This window comes from Enhydra lutris, unplaced genomic scaffold (genome assembly GCF_002288905.1).
Source record: "Enhydra lutris kenyoni isolate GAN:26980312 unplaced genomic scaffold, ASM228890v2 scaffoldscaffold19, whole genome shotgun sequence".
NCBI lineage: Eukaryota > Metazoa > Chordata > Mammalia > Carnivora > Mustelidae > Enhydra > Enhydra lutris.
This window is the reverse complement of record NW_019154103.1, coordinates 2,345,280-2,369,464: the sequence shown is the minus strand read 5'-3', so window position 1 is coordinate 2,369,464 and position 24,185 is coordinate 2,345,280. Positions and strand designations below refer to the sequence as shown.

The 24,185-nt window shown below is 35.8% G+C and overlaps 1 protein-coding gene and 1 pseudogene across 3 annotated transcripts in view; both read left to right on the top strand.

Moving 5' to 3' along the window:
• The window catches only part of LOC111148312 (POC5 centriolar protein), a 39,040-nt gene extending 15,431 nt beyond the window's left edge, over window positions 1-23,609 (top strand). For all 3 annotated transcript variants that reach the window (XM_022504811.1, XM_022504809.1, XM_022504810.1), the window contains 8 exons: window positions 1,370-1,575; window positions 3,026-3,202; window positions 5,437-5,541; window positions 7,151-7,330; window positions 9,503-9,656; window positions 13,037-13,311; window positions 19,854-20,030; window positions 23,041-23,609. In XM_022504811.1, coding sequence (XP_022360519.1) covers window positions 1,370-1,575; window positions 3,026-3,202; window positions 5,437-5,541; window positions 7,151-7,330; window positions 9,503-9,656; window positions 13,037-13,311; window positions 19,854-20,030; window positions 23,041-23,184 — 1,418 coding nt within the window. In that variant the 3' untranslated portion in view covers window positions 23,185-23,609. The remainder of the gene's footprint in view (window positions 1-1,369; window positions 1,576-3,025; window positions 3,203-5,436; window positions 5,542-7,150; window positions 7,331-9,502; window positions 9,657-13,036; window positions 13,312-19,853; window positions 20,031-23,040) is intronic.
• On the top strand, window positions 8,219-9,266 carry LOC111148226 (annotated as a pseudogene).
• Window positions 23,610-24,185: the final 576 nt, after the last annotated feature.

Here is a 24,185-nt window from a genome sequence, read left to right as displayed (position 1 = left end):
TCAGGTCATGATCTCAGGATCCTGGGATCAAGCCCCGCATCGAGCTCTCTGCTCAGCAGGGAGCCTGCTTCCCCCTCTCTCTCTGCCTGCCTCTTTCCCTACTTGTGATCAATCTCTCTCTCTCTCTCTCTCTCTCTGTCAAATAAATAAATAAATAAATATCTTTTTAAAAAGGTAAAAAAATTAAAAAAAAGCAGAGCCTCTTGCATTTCCCACAAGTGCTGATCTTGGTGAAATCTAGTGAAAGAAAACATTCATATACTTTGTCACTCTGCTTTTATTCTTTGGGATTATTCTTCAGAATAGGTAGGTAGTATCTCATATTTGACTATCGTAAACCATTTGTTGATAAATTGTTTATGTAAAAATATATAATAGGGAATGACTTTTCCTTTCACAAAGAATTCTTGATTTACTTTTAAGTAACAAGTTCTATACTAGCCTTATCTTTGTTTGACTCATCTCATTCACTAAGTTAGATAGGGAGTGCTTTTAATCTTGGTTGTTAGGACCCTCATAACAAAAGTGAAGTATGTGAGAAATGATGATAAATAGTCTCTAATTCCAACATGCACATGTGATAAAAGAGTAACCTTTTCTATTTTTTGCTTTTTAAAAGGAGATGCCAGTTCTTCTGGCTCTTTCACCCATCCCTCTATCCCCCACCCTTCCACCATGTATAGGGGCAGAGGGTGGGAATTATGTATATACATATATAGACCTATATGTATGCATATATATGTACATATTTCCACCCATATGTTGAAGGCCAACAGTGTGCCTTACAACTGATTATCTGATTATCTGTACTAGTATGTACTAGTCTCCTTATACTTAGAGAGTTGAATTTTAGTCGTGTTAAAACCCATACCAGTGTTTTACATAAAGTAGTAATGACCTGTATACAACCACTGGGACCTTGGTTAGTTGCTTAACCCTTTCTGAACCTGTTTCCTCATCAGTGAAGTGGAGATAATAATGCCTGTATCTCAGAGCAGCATGTATTAGGAGAGCTCATCTTTACAACACTTTTATTACAGGAACATAGTAAGCACTTAGTAAATGTTGATATGATGCAGATGATAATACCTTCAATTCACACTGGAACTGGATATATGAAGCATCCTTGATTGGGACAGAGGTCATTTTGGGGGAGGCATCTCATGCTTGTCAGTCCTGAATCAGTAACAGGACTAAAATTACAGTATTAATTTCAGCCTAAGAGCAGTTTAAAAGTACACTGAGAGGTCATTTCTCTGCATTTTATTCCACCTCTGTGAGTAATTGACATGTCACCCTCCATTAGAACTCCTTACATTTGGGTTATCCGTCCTCCAGCCTGACCACAATACCTTTCCTTCTTCTACAGGGTCATCGCCAGTGTCGTCACCGAGGAAACCCTCACACCCTGTCATGGATTTTTTCAGCTCTAACCTCTTAGGTGACTCTTCCTCACCAGCATCTATTTCTAGTCATGCAGACGTCCATGAAATCATTGTGAGCGATTTTCTTACTTCAGATGAAAACCTTCAGAAGATGGAAAATGTACTGGATCTTTGGAGTTCAGGGCTTAAGGTATTACACTTGTTCAGTTACAGTTGTTTAATATGTAGGATAACAGTTCTGCTCGTGATCCCACTACTCACTGTCTTCTTTGAATCAAAAGATTTTGTGAAAAGAACTAAAAACTAAAGAGTTTCCTGAGAAGATCAGTCCAGTGTTTTAAATCTGTATTTCTCAGTCTTTAATATCCATACGGCTCATCGTGTTAAGCAGCAGCTTGTCGTTCAGCAGGTCTTGATCAGGGCCCTGAGAATATGCATTTCTGACAAGCTCCCAGGTGATTCTGCGAGTTCAGGACCCATACTTTGAATAGCATACTTTTTAGTAGAAAGACCTACTATGGGTTTCCACTGGATTTCTTAGATGTTTTTAAAGACTCAGCCTATGTGTGACAGAGACACCTAGTGAACCCTGACCATATCATAGCTGTGATGAAGGGAAACGTCTCCTTTTGTAGGAAACACAAGATCATATTTTAGCAACGTGTATTCATTTTATAGCTGCTTTGAGCAACCATGGTGTATAACTGCTAAGACTATAAAATCTGATTATTTTAGTGATATTATTGGCCTCTAAATAAAACAAAGTATTACAGAAATGGCTTTTCTTTTTTTTTTTTTTTTTTTTTGCTATTTAATATATAATGCAGAAAATGACAGTTTTTCTGAAACATAGTTTGAGACAACTGATTTCACATTCACAGTGAAATTATGGTCATGAGAGTTCTATGGCATTTATATTTCTCTACTACTTAAAACTATATATTTTAGAAATAATCTTTCAGTATAGTTGTTACCATTTTTCCCCCGTGGAACAGGTTTCATCCTTCTAATCGTGGTGCAAGTCCAGTGGAGTAGCCACTGCCAGTCATTTAATTTGTTCTAGGTTCAGATAATCATATTGTTACCTAGTTTCTTTGATAACATAATTATTTGGTATTTTTACTTATGCCAGTCAGTAGGGTGAAAAGCGGTCAGATTCAGCAGTTTGTTGTAAGATGTCCTTTGTGATAAATGATTTCGGGGAAGAAAGCATCAGTCCCATGGTTTCCACTATCCACTTCTATCTAAGTAACTTCCCAGTCCTATGGCTGAGCCTCGGCCATACGCCTACATTTCTGCTTTCCCTGGGCCATCTTAATATGGACATTGAAGTCCTTGAATAAACAAAGTATCTGTTTACTAGTGAAGGAGACCTGAAGTTTTTTTTTTTTAAAGAACAACAAGGTTTCATACAAAATAACTTAAAATAGGAAAAAAATTCATTTCCCTAGTATGGCGAATGTGAACTGAGAACAACAGTCACGGCTGTTGAACTTGAAGACATTTTCATTAGGGATTTTTATAAATAGCTCTTACATTGATTGCTTGTTCTGATTATCTTTAATGTTTCTTAATTTTGGTGTAATTTTAAGAAGTAATGTTAAACAAACTGCTTAATTGCTGGTGTATTTATTTTTCAGACAAACATCATATCTGAACTAAGCAAATGGAGACTTAATTTTATTGACTGGCACCGAATGGAAATGAAAAAAGAGAAAGAAAAACATGCAGCACACTTAAAACAACTGTGCAACCAGATCAACAGCTTGAAGGAGCTGCAAAAAGCCTATGAAGTTTCCATCGGGAGAAAAGATGAGGTCTTCACTTTTACATTTCTTTTTAAGTGAGATGCAATAAAGATCTTGCTAGGTAATAAATGCCAGGAACGGATTATTTAGGTCATACAAGATACAAAGGGAAGATTGTTTCAGAAGCTGGAAAAAACAAAAACAGATGCATAGAGGGGCACCTCGGTGGCTCAGTGGGTTAAAGCCTCTGCCTTCAGCTCAGGTCATGATCCCAGGGTCCTGGGATCGAGCCCTGCATCCGGCTCTTTGCTTGACGAGGAGCCTGCTTCCCTCTCTGCCTGCCTCTCTGCCTAGTTGTGATCTCTGTCTGTCAAATAAATAAAATCTTTAAAAAAAACCAAAAAACAAAAAAAACCCAGATGCATAGAAATAAGATACATCCATCCTATTAAACATGCCAGGGTCATGTCATTTAATCTTTGTCACCACCATAAGAGTGCTTAAAGTTTTAAAAGTGCATGCTAAATATTGGGACACTTAATTGTTTTTCCCAGTCTTTTTCTTCCTAACTGTTCTTAAGAGAATATCATGGAACCAGCATTACCCCCATGTTAAACTGTGTTTTTAGGGGCCATTTTAAGTATATCACATTTTATTTGTGCTATGTCTTTATTCATTGATAAAAATTTTTTCCTATTATTACAGACACAGAGAGCACTTTTTTTTTTAAAAGAGAGAGCACAAGTGCCCAAAGGGTGGGTGAGTCAGAGGGAGAGGGAGAGAGAGAAAGAGAATCTCAAGCAGGTTCCACGCCCAGAGAGGAGCCCAACACTGGGCTCAATGTCACCACCCCGAGATCATGACTTGAGCTGAAATCAAGAATCAGATGCTTAACAGACTGAGCCACCCAGACACCCCACACAGAGAATACTTTGTACTTCACTTTCTTTTAGGATCTTAAGAACAAAAGAGTAAGGTTCCGGTCTTTACTAATTTTGTACCTCACGACAGCACCTTCAATAGCAGAATGGGCAATATATCCACTGTTTTTCCCACCCTTCCCCCACCATGGTGGTTTTCAGAGACAATGCCAGCTATTTGTCTGCAGATGCAGCATTTACTGTTTTAATGAACTAGATAAAGATTATATATTTTTAAAAATATATATTTATTTTGGTGTTCAGGGTATTATATAAAATCAAACATTTAATTTACTTTTTTGAAACAATAGATACTAACATCAGTCATTTTCTCTATTGCCCTCAAAACTCTTTCCTAAGGTTTTAAAATATTTAAGTTTAAAGATTTTATTTATTTATTTGAGAGAGAGTGCATGAGCAGGCAGGAGGGGCAGAGGGAGAAGCAGGCTCCCTGCCACAGGGCTCAATCCTAGGACCCTGAGATCATGACCTGAGAAAGGCAGACACTTAACTGACTGACCCACCCAGGCGCCCCAAAATATTTTAAATATATATTTTTCAATTTCAAAGTATCACACACAAAAGAGTATACATGGGTCCAGTTTGAAAATGAGTAAGATAAACAGCTATGCACCATTATAGAGCTCAAGAAATGGAATATTACTAATGTCTTAGCATGTATACCCTTTTCCACTTTTGAAAATTATTTGAAGAAGAGCCAGAATAAATGTCTTTCAGTAAATATGCCCAATTTACTAAATCTTGCTTTAATGTGGCCAATTTAAAAAATATATTTCGGCTTCTCAGTTCTTTGTAAGAGAGAATATCGTTTTAAAATTTAAAAGTCTTCATAGGTTTAAAAAAAAAAGAACAGGAAAAACTGAAGAAGAACATTATAGTATAACTGTTGTTTGCTTTTTTGAGTTTGTTGAATCTAGAAAATCCTTAGCAACTTCTAATCCAAAGTACCAAAAGTATTTAGGGACCAGAAAGATGTTTAAAACGCTGGTCGCTACCCTCAAGTCTAGTGAACAGGGACTTTGTGTATATGTAGCAAAATATTCAAATATGTAGTTGTCTTTCTTGAATTAAATGCCAGTGACTATATTAATTTTCATATATGTAAACTTTTTTTATGATTGCCAAGATACACATAATGAAGATTTTTCTTTCTTTTCTTTTGTTCCTTTTCATTCATTGATATGTAGTGCATTCATGTAGTCAAGGTTTTTGGCCTTTTTACAGATAATAAAGAGGTTAACTGGATGAATATACAAGTGATGCATAAGTATTCTCTTGAGCATTTTTTGATAAATGAGAAAATCACTTTACAAATTACTATTATTGTAACAACACAATAATTGAGTTAATTGCTATTTACAGGTGATTTCTAGCTTGTCTCATGCCATAGGGAAGCAAAAGGAAAGGATAGAGTTGATGAGAACATTCTTCCACTGGCGAATTGGCCATGTTAAATGCAGACAGGATGTAAGTATAAAAACAAAATGATAACTGACAGATATTAGACTTCTGAAACTCAAAAGGGTTTAGGATCACATTTTAGAGTTATTGTTAAAGCTAAAGAAAGATTTATTTTCTAATCAAAATGAATTTATAATTTAATGTCGCTCTTATTTCAAAGAATTTTAGTATAGTTTGGGGAAAACACCTCTTTTATAGATCAATTGATCTTTCATTTCCCACTTTGTAGTAAGTTAGTAAGGATCTTACCTGACTAATAGATGCCCATGTCATGGAATACCTTTAACAAATTTAATGTCAGATGTGATTATGAGGAGAAAGAATTTATAATCTTTAACATATCATATTGTTTCTCCTTCAGAAATGCCTGAATATATCTTCTTCATAAAGAGGCAGTATTGTATCAATATATTATAAAATTGTGTGAATGTTTATTGTGTAGACTTGCCTTAGAGATGAGAATCAAAGAAAACTGTGTCTATATAGCTTCTTAAAAATTCTTTAGTTTGTTTATAATTTAAACTTGAACATCTTTATTTTAATAAGAGCTGAATCAGGATAGCAGAGTAAATATAAACCAAGAATAGTAAGTTACAATATCAGAAGTGGAAAAGTATGAGAATTTATGTATATCCCACAAGAAGACAGTATAGAGACTCAAGAGTATAGGGGATGGATGTGTGTGTGTGTGTGTGTGTATGTGTGTTTTATTTGATGTTCATGTGAGCCATGGAATGATCTCTGTGCGTTTACTTCTAAGAAATTAATACTTAAGGAAAAGGCTACTCTATTATGGAACAGGATTTCTCTTTAAAGGATACTTTCTTATGCTTTCATTGTTTTTTATTAATCCTGGTAGATTAATTCTACACTAACCTACACATATTGAAACGAGCTATTTAAATGAGAATGCCATATTTTAAAAGTTATTTATCAAGTGAAATGATGAGAATATATTATGTTTAAATGTTAGTTGAAATACTTGAGGCTACCATCAGTTTTTGAATAGCTTTTCAAATTTAAGAAAATTGAAACTGGAACTACTTCAGAAGAATTTCAATCCATTGATAAAAGAAGACTGGCATATGCTTCTATCTGGATCTATTTGGCACTCTATTTGATGGCAAAGTGTGTGAATTAAATTAGCCTTGCTTATGGCGGTGGCCACCAGGTGGAAGAGGAAGCAGTGGCATGTAAAGCCACAGGCCCCACCTTCTCGGCCTTGCAGCCACTCTGTCCTTCGCCTAGACCTGCTTTCAGCTGAAAGGTGATACAGACTCATAATGCCAATGTCAAGTTACTCGTTTCTTTTCTTTTTTTTTTTTTTCCTCCTAACTTGATGGGTGGCATACAGCAGTGATGTAAGGATAAGAGCTTAGGTTCTGAAATGAGGTGAGGCTGGCTTTTCCCTTTCTATTTGTGTGACCTGGGCAGGTTACTTAACCTCTCTCTAAGCCTGTTCTCCTGTCTGCAAATGAGAATAATATGATTATACAGGATTAGATGATAATGTATATACACTGCTTACCTCAGGGTTTCATTATGTTTTTTAATATCACTGCCAATATATTTACCAGTTACTGTGTTTTTGAGGTTGTATATTACTTTCATTTAGGCCTATGAAGGTAAACTAGCTGACCAGTACTTCCAGAGAACTTTACTGAAGAAAGTCTGGAAAGGCTGGAGATCCATAGTACAGAAACAGTGGAAAGATGTGGTAGAACGAGCTTGTCAAGCAAGAGCGGAAGAAGTTTGTGTCCAGATTTCCAATGATTATGAAACCAGAGTCGCTGTGGTAAACTTGTTTTTATACTTTCAATTTCTTTTAATAAAAATTAAAAAGATAAAATACTGTTTATAGTTAGGCAGAGTAACCCATTTCTCCAGTTCCATTTAATGCCATGTAGATTCAAATGAGACTTCCTGGCAGAGAACACTAGTTAAGACTAACTTAACTCTGACCTCCAAACTTTAGTTGGCTCTCTCAAATGTACACTTCCCTTGGAAATCACCTATAGACCCTTACATTTCTAAGAAAGCATGCTTTCTTATGCTTCTTTACTTGGCCTTTATTGAGCCAAAAATAAAGACCCAAAACAAAAATGTTTATCCTTATGTTAATGTAAGTAAATTATGTTCTGATAAGCAGTTGCATATAAATTGAAGTCATTTTCCCACTGACTTTTATTAACAAAATAACCATTGTTTCCAAGGGAAAATATTTGAGACCCAAAATTAAATAAAAACCATGGTTTTTTTTGCAGAGGGCCTCTTGAAATCAAATATTAAAACCCTTTTTTCATCATTATAGGACTAAGTTCTTAACGTTAAAAATAATATTCATTATATAAATAGTTTGCTGCAATTCAAGATGACTTGCAAAAAGAAAAATGCAGTCCCTTGAGATTTGGCCTATGGGATTGTACCTAATGTCACTTTGCCCTGTAAATTCTATAGATAATGTTTAATTAAAAAGAAAGAATGAAAGAAAAATTCTCTTAATAGTGCATTTAGGTATTTTTTTTCTGAAGAGATGAGAGTCTGTGGCTTTTAATGTATTTTGCTTAATAGTCTGCATAAAAGTTTTATGGTAAGAAATGACATATCTATCGGTATAATTAAAACACATCAACAACCTTTGGTGGGACCAGCATGAAATTCCCCTTGTTTGAAACTTGATTTTATGGTTAGGAATGAAAATGGTTTATTGATAGAGACAGTAAGAGGTAAAAATGCACCTTTTAAAATAAATTGAGATACGTGATGGAAGAGGTAAAGTGTTTTTAGTATTTTACATAAGAATAACTTCAGAGCTTGACAAGAGGGCCACACTAACAGTGCCAGCAAGGACTCCTGCCACCACTCCAGCCCCAGCCCCAACCCCAGCCCATCCCTGGCTTCAGCACCAGCACTGGCTCAGCTCCAGCTGTTGTGCAGCCCCTTAGTCCTCTTCCCTTCTCCCCACTGCAGCCACGTGGTCCAGCCACGCCAGGTCATTTTGGCCTCCATTGTGAAGAGCGACAATGCGTAGAAGCACAGCCTGAGTTTTCGGGACCCTGTTGAGAACTGTTGACAAGCATTCAACGAAAGGCACTAATAGCTTCTTTTCAGTACCTCCCAATGAATCAAAAGATGAAGTAGTTGTTGACATGAAATTCACTAAGAATGTGTATGAGTTACACAAGAAAGTCTCTCCAAATGAGCTCATCCTGGGCTGGTACCCAGCAGGTCGTGACATTACAGAGCACCCTGTGCTGTTAAGTACTATGGCAGGGAAGTCCCCATTCCCATTCACCTCACTGTGGGCACCAGCCTCTCTGAGCAGCAAGGCCTAGGTCAGCACTTTAATGGGTGTCCCTGGGAGTACCATGAGGGTAATGTTCACACTTCTGACAGTGAAATAGGCATACTATGACACTGAACACATTAGAGTCAACCTGATCATGAAGACCTATTTGAGCCCCAACCAGATGTTCAGACTCTCGAGCAATCTGCAGCAAGCCTGAGGGGCATCAGTTCACATCTGGGATGCCCTGATAGTGTTGCAGTACACAGAGGATGTGCTGTCTGGAAGGGTGTCAGCTGACAATACCACGGTCCATTTCTTGAGGAGTCTGGGTCACCAAGTACCCAAGATAATTCCCAGTGACTTTGAGACCATGTTCAACAGCCACTTAGCCAGTCTCAGAGAGTCACAGATTGCCCTCACTGAGAAACTAATAAACCTGTGAATGGGCTCAGGCAGCACTCCGGCCAGTCTAGGCCACCATAGGACTCAGAATGGAGTGAAGTAGAATGGTTTCCTTGCAGTTTGAGTCACACTGAGTCAGTCAACTCCTTGTGACTGTAAATAAACATAGCCTGCTTTTTGTAAAAAAAAAATAACTTCACAGTGTAAGTCTGTGTTTTGACTGATATCCTTCCTTGTGTCTCAATCATCTTCTTTTCAAAAATTCCCCTTATTTAGTTATCTGGAGCTTTGGAAAATGCAAAAGCTGAGATTCAAAGAATGCAGCAAGAAAAAGAGCACTTTGAAGATTCCATGAAGAAAGCTTTCATGAGGGGTGTGTGTGCATTAAATCTCGAAGCCATGACTATATTTCAAAACAGAGGTGATACAGGTTAGTTACTTTGTATAAAGTTCTCTGCCTACTTTCAAAAAGGATTTGAGGAGATTTCAGTGATTGATGTGGTCTGTAGTACTGATTTTCTGCAATGACTATGTCTTGTCCAGGTACTGGTATTTTTAACTTGGTGGTGTCATACCCAGTTTTAAATCTGCCTTGAAAATTCACTCAGTTTTGGTTATTTATGGTATCTTAGATCTGATCAAGTAAACTGTCAACTCTTAAGTGTTTTGGCTTAGTGTTAAAATGATGTTTTGAATACAAAACAGTATTTAAGGCTCTTTTAACTAATAACTGCAATGCCTTCAAGTACAAAATTTTTATTTATTTTTTTAAGTAGCCAAATTCCTTGGACCATTTTGTTTATTAAATATTTATCTAGTCATGGTTTCCCATTTTAAAAATTCTCGTTTTCAGTTTAAGAGAGACCCCAACTAAAACTAATTTTCAACAAATATAAATATAGGCCTATCTACAACAGTCAAGTAAAATAATTTTATTTCAAGAAAAGAGAAGTCCCTGTATTAGCTGGAATCTTTGTGGTTTATGTGGGTGTTTCTCCAGCAGGGCTTAGAATAGCACATGACTAGAGTCTTTGCCACTAATTTGCACCGAGGCCTATTTTCCTTAGTGAGTTTTAATATTCTGCTCTGAGCAAAGAAGATAATATAAATCTTCCCTACCTGCTTCACAGAGGGTTCTTTTGGAAATGCAGTGAAATATAATTGGAAGCTCTTTAAAAGACAAAACATACTTTGACATGTAAGATGATAGCAATGATAAAATTATCACTATCTTAATTCACATCAACCTGTTTTATGTAAATATGTGAACAGTTTTTTGCAGTATATCCTCATATTAAATCATATTTGAGATTCACAGTTTATCAATGACACAGTTTCATTTAGAACATCATTAACATTCCAATCCAGTGAATAACTTTTCTGTGGTTGTCATACCTTTATTTTAAAACATCTTCAAACATTTATTATTTAAATTGCATGTGGTGTGGATACTAGCAAGTTAAGGCCAATAATTTTTTTCTGAAGCAGTGAGAAATCCTAGAATCTCAGGGCAGAATAGTTTATCTTGCTAATACCCAAAGGAGTACTTGATTTCTTCAATAAATGGTCTTTTAATTGAGTGTCAACAGTGAAAACAAACTCACCACCACCAGTTGTAATTATTAGCAAGTTATATGTATTAAATTGAAGAATTTAATTATCTACTTCTAACAGATCCTAGATTTCACAAGTGACAAATTATACTTCCTACATTCAATTATAAGAGACCTGTTTCTCATAACCTACATAAGAAGATTATGAATTGACTAGGACAGAGTGTTCTACCACCTTAATAACTTTACTGTCTTAAATTTTTAAATTCAGATACAGCTTTGTCTCCTACAGGCAAATATCCAGAACTGGATTTGGAGAAAAAGTATTCTGATAATTACACAACATGATTTGTTTTGCCCCTGTTGCTTTTAAATCTCCTTTTATCTGCAGTTAATGCCAAGTCCTGGGATCTTAATTGTTCTGAGTGGCTGTCATCACAATGGGGGATAAAAATGACAGGAAAGTAAGACACATTAGCAGTAGTGTTGGTAAAGCTACCAAAAGCAGAAGTTCAGTGTTAACTAATGCAAGGTTTGCTCTGTGATTTGTAATTTTGTGGCATTTCATTAAAAGCGTTAAAAAAATTTTAATTCTAACAAGATAAAATTACTTCTGGCCCTTTTTCCTCTAAAACAACTGTTTTTTTTAAAGCAGTTTTTAAAAATGATGTATCTATCTTGTCACAGCAGAACAAATACTTGTTTTTTTGTGTGTCCTGATTTTCTGCTGTCCATGATCTGCAGTGCATCTCAGTAGTATCCTAAATCTTAAATCTAAATCCTAAATCCTGAATCTCAAATCTGTGTAGTATCCTAAATCTTAAAGATTGGAAATTAGAAGTTTTATGGAGAAGGCAAATGTGACAATAAAAATGGCCTTTAAATGGTACCTGCCAAATATTAAAGCAATTTTAGAAAAGTAGAAAAATGCTTTACAGATGAAAAAACTTATCCCAGTTAAAACGAGAATATTTATTAATCTTAAATTACAGTGATTGCCAAAAGGGAACTGCATAAATCAGCCCACATTAGCAAGAGTTAGTCAGCTACCTCTATTCCAGGGAATCCCATCATGAGAACTCACCTTTGTACTTGGTCCACATCTGATTAAGTCTGCCACCCACCTAAAAAGACACAATCAGAATCACTTGCTATCAAAAGCATGTTAAAACTCTGTTTTGCTTTTAAAGTAAAAAGCAGTACTTTTTTTGAATTAGTCCCTCTCATCAAAGGATTTCAAAAGATCTATGAATTATAATTCTCATTCAGCTTTGTTAATGAGGTACTGTTACTCTGTTTTATATAAAGATAGCCTAAGAGAAGGACTTACAGAAGCCCAAATTTCAAATACAAAGAGGATAACATCAAAAACTATTTAAACGTAGGGCCGTAGAACACCCTCTGTTCAGACATTCTGAAGCATCTCAGTGACTGAATTTCCAAACCCTCACCCTAGTGTTGGGTGCTACATAGATACAGTCTTATACAGTCTTAATACTTATACAGTGCTTATAATACTGGGGGGGGTGGTGTGGGATCTAAAATATGAAGAAACGCTTTGGTTTAGCTTCTGGAAGCCAGTGTTGCTCCTTTGATCCAAGGGTAAGGTTCATTTTTGAGAGAAGGTTACTATATAGGGTGCCACTAAAATTAGTTAAGTGTGCAAATATACCTAATCCATGAGTTTATTTAATCAACTTGCAAGAACTGATTTCTTTTACAAAGTTAAAAGTAAAAATTTTAGTGTTACTGATTTTTAGTGTTATTTACTGATTTGTTTTTGTTTGCTGAAAAATCAAGTTTAAAATATATTGATTTTGTTTGGATAGGAACAACAGATGGAAATGAGAGGGTATAGTGATATCAGAAAAAAATTCTACAGATCTAAATACCAGGCAGTTGTATGAAATGGTTCAGAATGAATCCTTAGACTCAGTGTGACCATATTATTATAATGGCTGTTTTGGGAATACATTTACTCAGCTGACATCCTAGCTGAGTACATACTTATTTTTAATCTTTTACATAAGAGCAAATCTTTATTAGTTTTCACATATTGAAGGAAATGGTCTTTAGTCTTTAGTGGTTAATGCTAACATTAACCAGTTAATAATGCTAAACATTATATGCAATACATGACAGATTCCTACATTTTCTTTAGAACCAAATTTCAGCTATTATGTATTTTCATTGTTGGGGGGCATAAAAGGAATCTTAATCTGGAAGACTGTTAATGGAATTATTTTGCAATTTGTAGGGATAGACTTCACAAATAAAAAAGAAGAGTATGGCCCTGGCGTTCAAGGCAAAGAACATTCTTCTCAGTCAGATTCTCTGGCCCCTCAGATGCCCTCAGTGGTTGCACTGCCACCATCCCCGCCAGCAGCAGCCATGGGAGCGGCCAGCGCCTCTGCTTTTACCTCCGCTGCCTCCATCACTTCTGCTGGGGCCACTTCTGCTTCCTCTGCTCACCTTCCGGTTTCTGCAACTCTTGGCTCCGGGTCTACAGCTGCTGCTGCACCAGAAGAAATGGTCAGTACGGTTAATACAGGTGCCCGTGTGGGGAAAAGGGCTCAAAACTTGCATGTATATTGGAGATTTTTCAGTTAGGACATACTTTCCCATGAAGGAAAATTCTATATGGTATTTAGGCCCAGCCACAGAAAATAGTTAATATATGAAGTAGCTAAAACAATTTTAAATGAAAATAATGGCTGAGAGTTCTATTACAGTAGTGAGAATTAAAAACTTCTTCATTTCACATTTTTCAAGAATTAGTCAGGAAAAATAGATTTGAGAAAGAGTTGATGACAGACTTTATTTTGAAGGGAACTCTTATGGATATGTATTTTCAAGAGCTTAGAAGATTAATGGCTCTTTTGAATATTTTATATTTAACTACAGCTTTCCCTTTCCCTGAATGTAGCTATATCATTAATACTATTCTGTAGTTACTCCATCTTGATTTGAGTAGGTTTGTGTTTGTAATTCACAGTTGGAATAAAGATGGGAGAAGTTTTTCCTAGTCACTGAGCTTCTTTCAAGAGAAATGCATAGAGCATAGAACTGTTGAATGGGAGTATTTGTGTGAGAACTTGCCTGAAGGGGAATTAATCAAGCTAATTAATATGGAAGAGTTACAAAGCATGTCAAGGTTCTGATTCCTGAGGGTCCCCTTGTTAAACCTGTATTCTTTATAAACAGCAGTTCTCAAAAGTAAAGGGAGTAGAGATACAATCCAAACTTATCAGACTCACTTCTGCTGGGCTTTTTAAAAAACAATGTATCTCCTAGGCACGAAGGCATGTCTAGTTTTAGAAAGCTCCTGAGATGATTCTGATTTGCTTGTGTCCCTCTCCTCCCTGACCCCAAGCACTTACCTGAGAGGAAGGAAGATGGCAGAATAGGTTTGATGTCCCAAAGCTCTCCTGGCAGACCATCAGAAGCTGCCATTGCCCTGGACAGCTCTCTGTAGCTAAGGAAGGCATTGAGTCAGCCAGACAACTGTCCATCTGGAGTATTCCAGCTGACATGAATTTCTGCCTTTTGGAAGCTACTAACTTTAGGGGGAAAATACGTTGAGATCTGCTATTCATCACATTTGCTCTTGATTCAAAGAGGTTAAAAAATATAGCTGTTAAGAGAAATTTGAATGTGTGAGGGAGTTTTGACTTAGAAATAAGACACTGAAATTCAACTCTGACATATGTTCAGCTGTGTTTATTTTTCATGATTACACATTTTCAAGTGTGATTCTATACAGATGATTTCATTTAAGTAAATACAGTGAGTGTTTATTTAAATTTCTGGTTTGTCATTCATGTTGCATATTCAGATAATACACAGACGTAAATTTTTCAAAAATTCCCTTCAAGTATGTCTACACCATTTGTACATCTGCATATATGTATAAACCTGAACATGCACAGGAAGAAAATGAATGAGTATGTTTACCATCCTATTTGTTACTTTTTGAAATAATTTGATATAATTTTGAAGTCTTTGAAACCTGAAAAACACAATATTGTGGAGACAGCCCTTTCAACTACATCCTCCTCTATTAATAGATACACATTCAATTTTGTTCACATAAATACAGCCTTTAGGGTTAGGGGGAGAGGAAAATCAGAAGTAAATCACTCTAAGTATAATGCTAATTTTCTTCCTTCCTTATATAATTACAGTCCTCAGATTCAGGTTTACCTCAGATTTGTCTCCTTATTTTTAAAAAACCATAATAACAAAAAAAAAAATGAACAAGGACATTAGTTGGCTAGCTTACCTAATGTGAAACTGTCATTGTTGGGACTAGGAACGGAGAGATTTGTGAGGTAGGCCTGGTTATCTATCTTTTCATTTTAATCACAGAGGCTTCCTAGGAACTATTCAAAACTTTTTCCAGTCTTAGTATTTTCAGTAGCTGAAAGGAGCTGTTTACAGAGAATAAACTGCAAAGCCTGGGAAACAAATAACTGGAGAAAGGAGGATTACCGTCCTAGTAAAATAACACTTCCCTCTGCAAAATTTTTAATTTCTGCAGACATCCTCAGTATGTTAAATAAAATGCCAGAATTTCATGGTGGGAAGCACTCTTCAAGAAATAGATTAGGCAGTTATACAAGCAAATATGTTGCAGTTCACAAGGCTGGACAATGGGTGACAGACACTTTATTCTTTTTCTAACTCCCAGTTGGAATAGTTGAGAGGTTTCAGTTGGATTTTTAAACTCTTTAGTAATACTGAGGCCCCCTCTTAACTTTCCTCTTCATCTGAATGTAAAGTAAGAGGGTATCATTAGGCACCCAGCACTGGTTTCCTCATTTTATAAATGGAAACTGAGGTTTAGAGAGAGGGAGGGGTAACTTGCCTGTGGATATAAGCAGTAACAGAACTGGAATTCAGACTTTTGACAGTTTGACCACAGAACCCTGTTTCTTTTCTTTCTTTCTTTCTTTCTTTTTTTTTTTTTTTTAAGATTTTATTTACTTATTTGACAGACAGAGATCACAAGTAGGCAGAGAGGCAGGCAGAGAGAGAGGGGGAAGCAGGCTCCCCGCTGAGCAGAGAGCCCGATTCGGGGCTCAATCCCAGGACCCTGGGATCATGACCTGAGCCAAAGGCAGAGGCTTAACCCACTGAGCCACCCAGGTGCCCCTAGAACCCTGTTTCTTAACCAATAATTGAGTTTGTCTCCATGTCAATTATTAAGATAAAATAATGAGTTTTAAAAATATGTCATTTTCCTTTTCTTTCTTAATCCTTTTGATTTTGTTGCTTTTGTTGATATGGCATAAAATGCTAGAATTTACATTTTTATAGCATTTTTAAAGTCAATTAAGCTGATAAATTTAATGTGATTCAACATGACTGGGACCAGTAAGTGGTCATTTTAGTTAAAAAGTCAGTTAAAAAAAAAAGTTAAAGCAGGAAATTTTAAAAAATTATATATATATATCTTACACATCATTTTATGTTCAAACATGAGTGTGAGTATTTGCTAGTGTAGCTGAACTGAGTATGGGTTCACAGATTGTAATTAAGCCATCTCTTTTAAATAAGCTATACTAAGTGGATTATTTTTTCTGTAATTTCCAATTTCACTTTTTGTAAGTAAAGCAAGAACCTAACAGAACTTGCAATGCAATCTGATTATAGAACAAACTATTTGAAAACAAAAAGCAGACTTGGTAAACATGCAAGTCAATTAAGACAACTATTTCAAAAAAGTGATAGAGGTTTCTTTTTAGTCCTTATTGTTCTTTACTAGAATATGTATTTTTCATCTTACTGAAGGCATTTTATTTTATTTTTTTTAAGATTTTATTTGAGAGAGTGAGAGAGAAAGAGAGAGAATGAGCACGAGCCAGGGGGAGGAGCAAAGGGAGAGGGAGAAGCAGGTTCCCCGCTGAGCAGGGAGCCTAAGTACTATGTATGCACTAGGCACTATGTGGGGCTCAATCCCAGGACCCTGAGATCATGACCTGAGCCAAAGGCAAGTGCTTAACCTACTGAGCCACTCAGGCACCCCCTACCAAAGGCATTTGAAAGCAATTCTCAGCTAGCTGGATGAAGGTTATCACCCATGGACATTTTCCTAGCTACTCTAGTTTTTCTCATGCCACATGTTTCCCTGTCAAAATTTACCTAGTTTTTCTTTCATTCTTTCATCCTCCAAGTAAGAACACCTGTTAGAGTTGGGCGTGTTTATACCCCTCAAATGTGACTGGGCAGCAATATGGTTATCAGCTTAATTGTACTTCAGTTTTTAATTTTTTCATAAAAATATTCTTACCTGCAATCAGTTTTACATTTGTATATGGTTTTTAAAACTCTTTAGCAGTTCATAAAGTCTTTTTTGTACTTTAATAAGAAATAGGATAAGGTTTTCCTAAGGTCAAAAGTAAAAGTACACAAAAACATATTTGTAAATATTTTAAGATCAGAGTTTCGGTTTCTTAAATTCATAAGACCCATAAAAATTTAAATAGCCGGGGCACCTGGGTGGCTCAGTGGGTTAAGCCTCTGCCTTTGGCTCAGGTCATGATCTCAGGATCCTGGGATCGAGTTCCGCATTGGGCTCCCTGCTCAGCAGGGAGCCTGCTTCCCCCTCTCCCTCTGCTGCTCCCCCCACTTGTGCTCTCTCTCTTTCTCTCACTCTGTCAAATAAATAAATTCTTTTAAAAAAAAAAAATTTAAATAGCCAAATAGTTTCTGCAAGTATATATGAGAAGCAGTCGTCTAAATATCTCTCCCTAAATTCTGTTAGTTGTTTCTCCTATTTACCCTTTTTTCCCTAAATTATATGCTCATATCATTCCACATGCATCAGTTTCAGACATTATCTGTTGACTTCCTATTATGGATGGAAGAACTTGGCCTTTTCATACCACCTTATTCCTTCCCTTCCCCCCCTCATCCACTATATGTATGTATGTATGTATTTGAGAGAGAGAGTGCAAGCAGGGGGAGGGGCAGTGGGAAAAGGAGATAGAGAATCTTAAGCAGAGAATCTTAAGCAGGCTCCACGCTCAGCACAAAGCCCAACATAGGCTCGATCTCACAACCCTGAGATCATAACCTGAGCCAAAATCAAGAGTCGGATGCTGAACCTACTGAGTCACCCAGGCGTTCCTCCACTTATATATTTAAATACAAATATTCCAACTTTGCATTAAGTTAAAGTTTATGATGACGATGTAAATATGGCTAAGCTACAAATGTACATTATGCCTATATTTCCTTTCTAGTACAGTTTTTTGTTCCTGGAATTGATCCCTTCATTTTTTGTCTTTACTTGGTTTTCTCTGCAACTCTAAGTAAGTCTCAAATCCAAACTCTCCAAGGATTTACAAAACCTCACTGAGTGCTGTTTTCCCAGGGTCTTCCTGACATATCAATATTCTGTCATTTTAATTTTCCCAGACATTTTTCATGGAACGCACGTCATCCTCTTTCAGTATACAGTTGTAACCATCTGTAGCTAGATGCAGATATATAAAGAACTTCAATGAATGAAACCTCAGATAGACGAGACAATGAGGAAAGATCACTAATAATGCTTTTGGAAAAACTATGGTTAGAGGGAAAATTAATTTAGGTTCATAATTCACACTGAAATTTCACATGTTTTAATAAGTTAAACCAAATAAGTAAATGTTAGAAGAGTATAAGTACCCCAGCTGTCCAAGGGAAGCTGTTTGATTCAATTATGGAAGAAATTAATGATAAAATTAGCTATAATTTTTAAAATTTATGTGCATTAAAAAATAAAACAGGTAAGTGAAATAGGGAAAATACTATAAGTACCTATATCAGGAGCAGTTAAACGTTTTTGAGAGCAATACCCATTCCTGGCAAGTAATTAAAGAACATGGATAGTTGAGAAAATGAACTGCAAATATGAAAAATTAATAAGGAACCACAAATTAAATATATATGTTATTCCTGATAGAAATATCTTTCTGGAGTATCATCCAGCAGTAAGTAACAAAAGCTGTATAAGCTGACATTACCTTTTGATATGATCATCTCATTTTTGCAAAATACTCTATAGAAAAAACTCAAAAGGGGAATCCCCATTTACAAAAATTTTGTTTCCTTTTATAGTGGGAAAATAACTGAGTTAGATAAACCTTCGTTTGTCAGTTATTAAAACCTCTCATTAAAAGTTATAACATGGGGCGCCTGGGTGGCTCAGTGGGTTAAGCCTCTGCCTTCGGCTCAGGTCATGATCTCAGGGTCCTGGGATCGAGTCCCACATCGGGCACTCTCCTCGGCAGCAAGCCTGCTTCCCCTCTCTCTCTGCCTACTTGTGCTCTCTCTCTCTCTCTCTTTGTCAAATAAATAAATAAATTTTAAAAATCTGTTAAAAAAAAAAGTTATAACAGGTCTCTGTATTCGTGAGGAAAAGTATATTAACAAAGCAATAAGAAAAAACACAAAAGCATATGTCTAATGAGAGGCATATGCATAAAGTTAATTATACATAAGGATCAAAAGCATTCATAAAACAGAATAATGGTTGCCAAGGGTTAAGGGCGGATGAGGAAGGGAAATGGATATGATCCTAAAAGTTCACAAGAGGGAAACTGTGGTGCTAGAATAGTTTTGTGTCTTGATTACGGTGATAGTTACAGGAATCAAACGTGATAAAAATGACATGGATCTATAATACCAAGGCATTTTTACCCATGTCAGCTTTCTGGCTTTGACATCATAATTATACTATACTTATAAGATGTAATCCTTGCAGGGAACCAGGTAAGGAATATACAGGACTTCTCTATACTATCTTTGCAACTTCCTATGAATCTGTATTTCAGAATGAAGAGTTTATAAAAAGTTTATAAAATCCTATAAAATGGTTGGTACACCCAATTAATGGGGCATTTTAGGGTGCTTGGTTCTATATTTTGCTTTTTGTCTGATTGCTTTATTTTTTCCATGTTAAAGTTGGTTAATATACAATTATTTTTTAAGTGCCTGTGTATTTCCCTCACAAGTTACAGAAGCAAAAGTACTATATATTTTGCTATGGATTTTTCTACCAGCTGGATATTTCTTTGTTTTTTTAGTATGTGCCCAGAGTTGTGACATCTGCACAACAGAAAGCTGGAAGAACAATTACAGCTCGGATCACAGGGAGATGTGATTTTGCCTCAAAAAACAGAGTTAGTAGCAGCTTAGCTATAATGGGAGTTTCTCCTCCCATGAGCTCAGTTGTTGTGGAAAAACATCATCCAGTCACAGTGGTGAGTACATATTTGATGACCTTTGTCAAAAAATCTTTTTCCTTAGAGTTTATAGACCAATAAGCACTTAAGCTACATGTTAAGGAAAAGATGAAAATTCATGATGACTCTTACTTATTCTACCCTTTATTATGGTACTTTATATACTTATAATTCTCAAACCTGCTCTAAATCTACCTTTCCTCTTTTAAAAAAATTAATTTCAGAAATGTTGTTTCTTCTCAACAGTGTAAAAATTAGCAACACAAAAAGTTATCCACTATGTTGGTGACCAAAAGAGACAAATGATTTCTCATTAATTTAAAAAGAGAGACAAAAGCAGTTTCCTCATTACCTGCTGTTTCTGTAGCAGGTATTTGATTACAAGAAACACTTCCCTATTTCTATAGTCTTTAATTTTTTGCTCTTTTTTTAAGTCTTCTTCCCCTTTTTTCTATATAACTGTCAGCATACTTGTAGTTTCAAAAAAAATTTAAGGGTTTGCAGTAAATTCACGTGATAGAAAAGAAAACACTTGGACTTTAAGCAAAAATAAACAAAAAAGCTTGAGTTAGTGCCTCAGTTTTGCTACTTACTGCCTTTGTGATCATATACAAATCAAGAAAAATATTTGAGCTTCCATTTCCTCTTGTGTAAAATGGGAGTGTTAAGAATACTTAGCTCCTAGAGTTATTATCTGGATTCAGGAGTAAATGAGATAATGTGAAAATTGAATGAGATACCCTTAAAAAAATAAAGACACTTTATAAATTGTAAAACCATAAGCAGATTTAACTTAATAAAAATTACTAGAGAAAGGTACATGGGATACCTCTGTATTATTTCTTAAACTGCATATGAATCAACAGTTGCCTCAAAAAGTTTTAATTTTTGAAAGTTACAAGATCACATCCTTAAAGACCAACAAGAATTGACTTTAAAAGAAAATGCCCCCTTTATAAATTTTCAATATTAGACAACACTCCTGTCTACATACTATGTCAAAATATTAGCAAAAATATATGTGAAATAAGTTTACATCCTTTTCTTTCTGGCACTAGATGGTTGCTAGATGATTAAGAGGAGCTGGAGTGTTTAAATTTAGCCTCAGGTAAAGAATGACCACAGTGAAGTGGAGACTGAGGCACCAAGTCCAGATGGGAGGATATGGAGGGTGGAGGAGTGTCAGCCTTCAGAGGTTGTAGACTCTGAAAGTCCTTAAGTGACTTCTCAATATATGTTTAAGTATGTGAGATTAGTTATCAGAAATAAGAACAACTGAGTCATTTCTATTTTTGTCTGCACATATGTGTACAGAGAGGGAGAGGGACTATCCATTTCTAAGATAAAGAAGACATAAAGAGACCACATATATGCTTACTTTTAATTTAGGCAGCCTTTTGTTTTTGTACTAATGATAGGATTATTCTTATTCTACGAAAACAAACAAACATAGAAATAAAAGACTTAAAACCCCTGTTTCTTAGATTCACCTCCCTAGCTGTCCTTTGCTGATTCAATATGTATAGTACTTCTCCAGTTAATTGGTTATGAACGAGACAGCCATAAACTGCTTACATGATTACCTAATCAGGATTGTTTTAACGGACACTATGGCAGTCCTCTGTACTACTTTTCATTTTATCCCCAAAATCAAGACCTGTAACTACCAGAAACAATTATTACTAATAAACCAGTAGTCAGATTTCTGACACTTTAGCCCCATCTGCTGGCTAACTGCTTGTCCCTAAAGCTACTTGATTCTCTGCCTATTTTTGTAGATCATGAAACCAGCCACTGGTAAGGTGAATCTGTTTCTACATTTCCTCTTGCCCATCCTTCCCAAGGAGAAATAGCTCTTTTAACGGGGTCGGATTAGGTGGTTAGCAACTAAATTTTCATACTAGTTATGGAAACTGGAAGAATCTACCCCATCTGTAATGGTTATCCAGTTATTTATGTACAATGAAACATTTATATAAAATACCTCTTAAAACAGGAAATCATTTTTCCATTTCCTTAAAGAGGAACTCTTAAAGCAGTACCTGTCATGAAGACCTTTGTAGTAAGTTTTTTAAGTAAAGGGTTTTTAAAATACATAGTGAATGTTTTGATCAAGTACATATAATCTTGCTTCAGATATTTTAAGGATGACTTTTCTAAGGGGAAGACTATACTACGAATGTACATGTACTGCTCAGTGACGTGGACTGAGAATTGGATAACAGGTCCCACTGCTGCCTACTCAGAAGCTATATCCAGTATAATAGAGGAAATCCTTAAACTTGTACATTTTATACATATGAATGCATATAATACATACTTGTATAGACAAAGTGAAGTCGACTGTGTACTGACTCTAATGCTTCGGTGCTTGGGTCTAAGATGTTCCCCTGAGCTCTGATAGGGTGTGGGTATCCTCCTCTCACCGTATTTCCTCAACGTCTAGTTATTTGTATAGAAAGTTGTAATCCACACTAAGGAGCACCAGGCTTCTGGAAATTCTCCTCTTGTATGATAGGAAAAGGTTTAGTCAGCTCCCAGGTGAACCAGGGTGATATATAAAAGATGTGCTTTACTCTGGTTTGAAACAAGGACCAGGCAGGATTCCTCAGAGCTTTCCCCATGATCCCTGAGATTGAACTCCGTATGTTAACAGAAATAGGGAGGAGAAAATTGATTAGAATAGAGGGATGGTGTCTTCCAAACACTATAAAGTCCCTTTCTGTAGTTGGTTTCTATAAACATTACAAGATTCCACTTGAGCCTTCTTTGAAGAATGACTCCCGTGGCTCTTTTTGTGATCCTCTGGAATATGGCTCTGATACTGAATTGTGGGTATTGAGCACATCAGTCTAACATATGGATTAAGAACCACATCTTATTTGTTTCAATGACTGCTTTACTAACTTAACTGCATGTATCTACTGGATGCTTAACAAATGTTTGTTTGGTTAAATTATATATAATGAAATGGTATTTAATATGTATAATTTTATGGGATTGTTAAAGCAGATTTTTACCTTTTCAGCAAACCATTCCTCAAGCTGCTGCAGCAAAGTATCCCCGGACAATTCATCCTGAAAGTAGTACCTCAGCTTCTAGATCCCTTGGAACCAGGTCAACTCACGCCCAGTCTCTCACAAGCATCCATTCCATAAAAGTGGTTGACTAAAATGAATATGCACATATTGAGATCTTTTAATTCTTCTGGTTTTACCGAGGATTAGAAGTCTCTCATTTTTAAAATTTCATATTCTTAAAACATCATGGATACATCATGTTCATCTTTTCAAAATTACAAGAGACTTTTTCAAGCCATACCATCCTTTGTAACTATATGTAGGATTATTTTAATGTTATTTTTTTTAATTTAAGTGATTAAGTAAAACTTTTTTAAATTAAAAAATGACTTAATTTTTTAATAGGTTTAGCCGGTCACTGATTACATCATCAAAGTATATAAATCCTGTTTCTCAACATTATTTCCAAAAGGCTCAATCATTTCCAGTGTTACCAAGTCAACTCTGAGAACTTTACTAAAAATATTAAAATAGAATTAAGGTATTTTTATTTTAAAATTAAAAAGTAATAATGATATTTTAATACAAAGTTTCTGTGATGTTGGTATATTAGTCCTCATTTTCCTAAGATTATTACAATTAAAAATGGGAATTGGTAAGATCTATGAATAATTTTAATGTTAAAAGGGAAAGATTTTTTTGCTAGCACAAAAAGAGACACAGAAACATGAAAAAATTTCCTCTTAGAATGATCCTATTTCTGATGTTCTTTCTTGCCTTTCTGAAACTGTATGGTGTTGAGCCTTTTTTCTCTCTGAACATCTAAACATCGCCGTATGGGAGTGGGTATAGCACTAGGCAATTCAGCAAACCTTCTAGGCCTGGGCAGAGACTTTTCAGTGGAAGAAACCATCTGGGTTAAAGTGATTGAGGAAAGCAAGACCAGGCTTCTAATGGTTTTATTGCTGGCTGACTGGGTTATCTTGGGCCAGACATTTAATGTCATAAATCATAGGATACCACTTGTGAAACAGACCTACCCACCCCTCCTAATTTCATAAAGTACTCTGGCTTACATAAAAACAAGTCAATTCTAAAGAATCTGTCCATAGCCTCAATTTTCATATCTTTAACAGAATTGGATGGACTTAAT